We start from the raw sequence: 7536 nt of genomic DNA on the forward strand, positions 1-7536 counted from the left end.
GGGGGGCGGGGGGAGTATTAGGTTCTTCATTTGTCGTATCAATCTATTAATATTATCACTTATGCTTCTGCCAAGGACGAGGCATTTCTTGGTTTGGCTATACAATCACGCCATATTGTTGATGACATGATATTCTGCTTTAGCATGTTTGAAAATGTAAGTAATTGTGGATTTTTACTTGTAATTCTTTGTTTTCAGAGTCAGTGAAATTGGATCTGGAGTTTAGGAATCCACTGCTAATCTCTACTTCCGTTACAAGCGTCTCTCTCATCTGTGAACTTACCGAAAATTCTGATGACTTAAAATTGGGTAAGCTATTTCTATTATTTGATGTTCAGTTTATATATTTTCTACATCCTTCAGTTTTTATATGTGAAACTTATTTCCACATCTGGACTTTGTAAAGTAGAAAAAGAGACAAGTAGCTTAAGCTTGGGGACCGAACACAATCAGTAAGCATCTAATCTCTTCAATCAGGTTTCTTTCAACTTTATTGACCCACATTTGATTGACAAAGCTGTGCCGTCGTTGTCAACAATACCACAGGGTTACAACCTCTGGTTTCTCTTCTTTCACCTTGTCTGAAGTGGACTTCACATTAGGCGGAGGCGAGAAAAAGTTGGTGAGTCTTGCTAAATTGGACACTTAGATTGATTGATATGTTCAATATTTTAAATCTTCCTCTATCTGGCATTTTCATGTTCTTGTGTATATATAGAGAAACATCTTTTTCAAAATTGTGATGTTCCACCTGTAGTTGTTGTCTGTACCCTGGTCATTTGTAACTTTTGACTATTGTAACTTCCGTTTGCTTACTGTTTCTCCTTGATGAGGTTCTGAGGGTTTAATTAGCTGCTAGTTGTTTGTTTTTTCTGACTTATCGTTTTGCTTTTGTCGTCCAGGTGAGGCTCACGGTCACCCCCAGTGTAGAAGGTATCCTCAAAATTGTCGGTGTAAGGTGGGAGTTGTCTGGCTCCATTGTAGGCGTGCATTACTTCCAATCTGTGCCTACAAAGGCAAAAACTAACAAGGCAAAAAGGAAAAACAAACTTACTCCCACTGATGCCTTGAAATTTTTAGTCATCAAGGTGCAAACGTCTCCTCTATGGTTTATTTCTTAAAGTTCGTCGCGACCTTCTAATGTAAAGATATTTTGACCGTGCAGAGTCTACCCAGGCTTGAGGGTTCAGTTGATCATCTGCCTGACAAATTGTATGCTGGAGATCTTCGTTATCTTGTTTTAGAGTTAAAAAATAATTCAGAATCTCCAATAAAGGTAGTTTTCTTGTTCTGATCAACACTTATCATTCATATTCTTTGCTGTAAAGCAATTAAATTTTTTGTTTGTTCTGTTACTGTCTATGAATTTCGTTTGTTATGTTCTTGTTTATACTATTTATTCCTGCTTGATCACCAAATATTGTGATGCATTTATTTTTAATCATTCTTGTGCTAACAAAGTTTCTCTGTCCTTGTAGAATCTTAAAATGAAGATTAGCCATCCAAGATTTGTAAATCCTGAAAGTCATGAAGAAGAGCTGACACCCGGATTTCCAGATTGCTTAAAGAAGGGCCCTGAACAAAATACTGTCCAGCGTGAAACAAGTAGAACTAATGTATTTGAATTTCCAAAGGTCAGTGGCGAGCCTTTTCTTCAAGCCTCAAAGTTGAATGTGCATGTCAGGTTATTCTAACATGGTTCTGAATGCTGATCTATTTCAGGATGTATCACTACAAGGAGACCGATCTTTGAGGTGGCCTCTTTGGCTTCGAGCTGCCATCCCTGGAACGATATCTTTGTATTTCACAATATACTATGAGATGGAAAATGTATCAAGCATCATGAAATATCGCACCCTAAGGATGCATTATAGTTTACAGGTGAGGAATCTTATCTCTACGCTGCTAATTTGTTTTTTTCTTCCAAACTTTCTACTATGTTATAGGCAGATTTGCATTGGCCAACACATCTGAACCATTTCTATATTTATATATATATATATATATAGGTTTTACCATCTCTAGAGACCTCGTTTGAAATCACCCCCTCTCCATCAAGATTGCAAGAATTTCTTGTGCGTATGGATATCGTGAACCGTGCGAATTCAGATTCTTTCGAAATTCATCAGTTGTCAACGGTTGGGTGTCGGTGGGGTATCTCGTTGCTTCAGCCTGTTGATACAATCTTGCCTTCCAAGTCTATACTCCCTGGGCAAGGTTTATCATGTTTCTTCATGATTAAGGTCGTTGGAACTTAGAAAGTTTATTTTGATGCACTTTAGTAGCTAGCTGGTCTATCTCTTTTCCAAGTCTGAAATTCGAATGCTGTTTTTTCAGGATTGCAGAAAACCCGGGACTGAAGAAGAGAAAACCACGTCTATTCTTCCCAGCCAAACCGACATAAAACTGATTACTCAGGATGACGATGAAAAGCTTTTTGATATCGTTAACTCACCTTTAGCAAGCTTCCATGAAAGTGAAAGGTCATGTCACGGAACCTCAGATCAGGTAAGCGAAAGTCCTCTTGTAGCGTATGTTACTCTCTTAAACATAACATCATATCACTGGTAACTTTCTATTATCAGAAGAAGCTTAATGGACTGGTATTTTTATGATGAAACAGTTAAGTCCGAATACCGTTGACTTCATTCTCATCTCGCGCCTAGCAAAATCTAGCAATCCATCAGCAGAGCAAGATTTACCGAAGATTCTGTCTCACCATTCATGTCACAATAGGTAAGAGTATACACAAAAAAATACATTGCTTCAGCTTTCAAAGCTTATTGTCCCCCCCTACTTCGAATCACATAGCTGTTCAATTACAGAATAAGGAGCTCAATCCCGCTCTCATGGTCACTAGACGGTCCGAAGACCATGTACCACGATTTCTCGACCTCCTTTTGTGAAATTAAACTAAAGATGGTAATCAGAAACACATCTGATGGATTTTTATCTGTGAGCATCAACACCATTGATGGCCTACCGGATGCAGCAGCACCAACTCCTTCCTCTGGAAACCTGTCCGGGTGGCGCTACGTACCAGCCATAACAGAGGAAATGAAACTAACTTCAGACGTCATGGGAAGTCGCCTGGGCAAACCACCACCTTCCATGGAAAGCTCGCCTCCTTTCATATGGTCAGGTTCAAGTTCCACAAAGGTCCAGATCCAGCCATTGTCCACAACCGAGATCCCCGTGCAGATATCGGTTTTCTCTCCAGGTGTCTACAATCTATGTTCATATACACTTACATGGGAGCTTTCCGAACATGAAAACGCATCGTCATCAACATCATCAGGGATATGCCAAGGCTATCCTTGTTACCTTACTGTTCTTCAGTCTGAGTGAGCTGTTATAGCTTTCTCTCTTTCTATAAAAGGTTTGAGGTGTCCGTTAGTAAGCATGAGAGTCTTCTATTGTGTCACATTGTCCTCTGTGTATTCATCTTAATGGTCCTTACGAATGAGTTTTCAATTTTGATTGTAGCAAGTTGTTGTCAAGAAATGGTTTTCGAAAGGAGAAAGATATTACGCCAAAAGGGGAATCTTACTTTTGTTTGTGGAATAAAAGATTACAGAGATTATGGTGGCCCTTTGAATGCTTGAATTTTATTTTATTTTATTTAGCTGAACTATATGTTTTTCTTATACTAAATTGTAAATATCATTATCTAAAATGAGCAGTTTATCTGTTACAATGAAGAGACTTTTACATACATCTTTTTTGGCCAAAATTAAATAAAAAACAAGAAAGGTAGTAGTTTAGATCCTATGGTGAGCATCTGGTTCATCTAATCCAAAGCACCATGAGGTTCAAAAAAGAGCGCTTGTGGCGCCTTGGAGTGATCGTTTGCACGGTTGAGAGGTGAGTGTTGTTGTGGAGGACATTGTTTCTTTGCCTCCATATATGGTATACAAGGACATGAGTGAGTAATTTCCTTAGAACAGCCGGAGCTGCTACTGATTGAGCTCTACACCAAGAAAGAAGCTATGTCCATGTGAAGAAAGCTGGCTGATGCGGTGATAGTCTAGCGAAAGCTTGTGCCCAGATTTGCAGGGAAAACCTGCAGTTTAAAAACAAGTGCTCTCTGGTTTCGTCTGAGCAGTTGCATAGACAGCAAGCTCGTGTAATATTCATACCCCAAGAAGTAAGACGGGTTCGTGTAGGCAGTCTGTTTAATGTGGCTAGCCACATAGTAAAAGCCTGTTTAGGGACTGCACCTTTATACCATACAATTGGGGCCCAAGATTTTGCTGTTTCTCGGGGTCTGATGGCTTCCCGTGTCTGAGAGGAAGAGTAGCCATTGCATAGAGTTCCGTACACCTTCCAGCAGTAGGAGTCACCCTCATCTAAGATCGTGGGAGGGGTGATGGATGTGAGAGCAATGTGAAGCTGAAGAGCTGCCTCTGATCTCGGAGAAGGGAGAGTCCATGAGATACCATTTGAGGCATCAGACACTTTGGCATTCAGAGGTATCCCTAGTTCCCTAGGTCCCGAGTCTCCAAGGAGGTGGATGAGAGGACCAGTAGGTAGCTATGGTCGAACCAGAATCTGAGAGAGAGCCCGTTGCCAACGATTCCGTGGATGAACTGAGAAGCAAGTGGACAGAGGTTAAGCAATGTTATCCAAGTCCAAGAGTCGTTGCTGGTTTGTGTGACTGACCATAAGCTTTTTTTGTTGGAGGTGATGATGATTGTGCCAAGCTGCCCAAAGAGAGTCAGAATTTGCAAATAGGAGCCAGATAAATCGGAGACACAAACACTTTGTCCCATACCCTATATTTCCTGAGTCCTAAGCCGCCTTCTGGCTTAGGTAGACAGACCTTATTCCAAATTTACCTTGGCGCCTTTGGCTATCTCTATTTGGCCAGACCATAGGAACCGAGAGCATAGGCTTACAATCTTCTTAACACATCCTTTAGGGAGCATAAACGTCGAGCACCAGAAGTTAACAGTTCCTGAGATCACCGTTGATATAAGAAGAAGCCTACCAGCATAAGAGAGTGTTTTGACTGCCCACCCCCTGAATTTTCATATTCAGAAATCTTCAGCTTTCGATGCATAAGGAGTAAGCCAAGATATCTGAATGGTAGTGAGCCAATAGGGAATCCATAGCTTGCGTGGAATAGCGATGGGTGATATGAAATGAGAGAGAATATCGCGCAGCCTTGATGCAAGAAGCTTTGCAATGACAGGGTTTAAGCAAGCAATAGGCCTAAACTCTCAAGTTCTGCAAGCAGTAGGCGTCTTAGGGATCAGAACGAGCGTGGTGGAGTTCCATTGCTTGAGAAGTTGACCTGACGGGAAGGATTCAGTCACTGCTTCACAAACCTCAGCTCCGATTATATCCCAATACCCCGTGAAAGATTCAGCAGAATAGCCGTCAGGGCCGCACTTATTGTTTCTTGGGAGTGAGTAGAAAGCTTCTTTTATTTCTTCTTTTGGAGAACCCTTTCTCAAGTCCAGTTGATTGAGATGTGGCGCATCTGAAAGGATGCAGAAGCTCGACATCACTATGCATAAACATCTGTGGTGACACCCCCCCTCCAAGGAGGTCTGAGAAATAATAATCCACACAAAGGTTTTGGATTCCTTATTGTGTTTCCCTTTTGGTGTCATGCTCCTCCATTAGAAAGTGGATATGGTTTGCTGATTTTCTCAAGGATATGATCCCATGATAGAAAGACGTACTGCTGTCGCCCACTTGCGTGCTGTAGCTAGGATCTGCCACTTTCTTTGGGCTTCGGCTTCTTCAGCAGCTACGCATAGGCCATGGGTTCATGAGGAGCCTAGTTTGGCAATCCTGAACGGTTGTGTGTGTGCGCCTCCTGAATAACATTCTTTAGAGCCTTGAGTTTGGAGGAAACTCTAAACATAGCTGAGCCCATTACATTACAAGAATACTAATGAAAGGCAATTTGAGCTTTCAGATCACTATTGCCAAGAAGAAAGTTATAGAATTTGAAAGGCTTCTTCAATCTTGGAGAATCATGCTATATAAAAGATATGTAATATTATATGAAAATTATCTATCTATCTATCTATCTCTATCGTACTATATAAAAGAGACACGTTAGAAAATGGGTTTCTGAAAACATGCCTATACATTTAAAACTCAACCACCACTGACAAACTACTAGTAGAACATAATAAATTCACATTTTAACGAAGAGAAAGTGTCTACGTGGTTAAATGTGTATCTCAACGGCATTATCTATCGGAGTTCAACTGATGACCAAAAGAAAACAAACCAATAGACCGCAAAGTAAGATAAGATCCAGCAAAAAGGCTTTGTATAAGTATCTCTTCAGCATCAAAGGCTTATACCCGAAACAAATGTGAGAGAGAGAGAGATAGACAGATGGAGAGGACTAATCCGCACCTTCAAGTTTTCATCAGTTTCCGTGGCAAAGACGTTCGCGGCAACATCCTCAGCTCCTTGAAAGAAAAATTGAAAGATGAAGGCGTCAACGTGAAGACGGACGAGGAAATGCCTAGAGGAAGAAAGATCGATGAGAATCTACTAAAGCTGATAAGAGACTCGAAAGTGGCGGTGGTGATCTTCTCAGAGAACTATCCAGAGTCAACTTGGTGCTTGGACGAGCTAGTGGAGATCAAGAAGCAAATGGAGCTAAAGAAGCTTGCTCCTCTTCCCATCTTCTTCGAGGTTAAAGCCTCACACGTAGCACTTGAGGAACATAATCCTTTCAAAGACATTCTACTGCGGTTGGAAGACGACGAACGAGAAATTGCCAGAAACGGTAAGAAGGCCTTAGAGGCAAGGCCGGCTTAACTTTTCATTGAGCCCATTGGGCAAAAGAAAATTTTATGCACTATAAATGATTAAAAAAATATTATGGGTGTTAATGAAAAAAACTGGAATTTTATTATATCGCAGAAATTTAAATAAGGGAAAATTTTATACCCGTAGATAGGAGATAACACTGATAACAATAGAGAATTTGTTATTAAGAAGGAGAAGAGATGGTGTAATCGTGTTTTTCAAATCATCGAAAAACTTCGTATTTATAGAAGAAAAATCACTGTGCAAATAGTGACAGTGGGACCCACATCTTTTATTATTTCAACATATGTGTGCGCCTCTTTGTTTGAAATTAAGTTTTCGTAACACTCCCCCTTGAGGACCAGTGTCACTCTCCGCTCTCGTTTAACGTCTTTGTTGCCTCTTTAAAAACCTTTCCAGGAAAAACCCAATGGGAAAAACCATAGTAAGGTAAAAAGAGTACAACTACGTAAGCTCCCCCTCGAATGAACAGTCATAGATCCTTCTGATGGCGCATCCCAATGTTATGGATGTGTTTTCTGAATACCGAGGTAGGGAGTGATTTTGTGAAGAGGTCGGCTGCATTGTCGCATGATCGAACATATCTTACTTCAATCTCTTTATTCTTCTCGAGCTCTTGAGTGTATGAGAAGAACTTCGGAGGTATATGTTTGGTTCTATCGCTTTTGATATATCCTTCCTTCGTTTGAGCAACACATGCAGCGTTATCTTCATATAGAATAGTTGGCTCCG

General features: G+C 40.6%; 2 protein-coding genes across 3 annotated transcripts in view; both read left to right on the plus strand.

The window, feature by feature from the left end:
- The window catches only part of LOC106317887 (trafficking protein particle complex subunit 8-like), a 9072-nt gene extending 5466 nt beyond the window's left edge, over positions 1-3606 (plus strand). The window contains exons 18-28 of one of the 2 annotated variants that reach the window (XM_013755691.1): positions 199-309; positions 407-452; positions 547-622; positions 903-1088; positions 1166-1276; positions 1479-1634; positions 1723-1881; positions 2010-2243; positions 2338-2508; positions 2624-2736; positions 2826-3606. In XM_013755691.1, coding sequence (XP_013611145.1) covers positions 199-309; positions 407-452; positions 547-622; positions 903-1088; positions 1166-1276; positions 1479-1634; positions 1723-1881; positions 2010-2243; positions 2338-2508; positions 2624-2736; positions 2826-3348 — 1886 coding nt within the window. In that variant the 3' untranslated portion in view covers positions 3349-3606. The remainder of the gene's footprint in view (positions 1-198; positions 310-406; positions 453-546; positions 623-902; positions 1089-1165; positions 1277-1478; positions 1635-1722; positions 1882-2009; positions 2244-2337; positions 2509-2623; positions 2737-2825) is intronic. The other variant, XM_013755693.1, reaches the window with a different exon arrangement.
- Positions 3607-3694: 88 nt separating this feature from the next.
- The window catches only part of LOC106317888, an 8867-nt gene continuing 5025 nt past the window's right edge, over positions 3695-7536 (plus strand). The window contains exon 1 of the mRNA XM_013755694.1: positions 3695-6760. Coding sequence (XP_013611148.1) covers positions 6361-6760 — 400 coding nt within the window. The 5' untranslated portion in view covers positions 3695-6360. The remainder of the gene's footprint in view (positions 6761-7536) is intronic.

This window comes from Brassica oleracea, chromosome C9, assembly GCF_000695525.1.
Source record: "Brassica oleracea var. oleracea cultivar TO1000 chromosome C9, BOL, whole genome shotgun sequence".
NCBI classification, from domain to species: Eukaryota; Viridiplantae; Streptophyta; class Magnoliopsida; order Brassicales; family Brassicaceae; genus Brassica; species Brassica oleracea.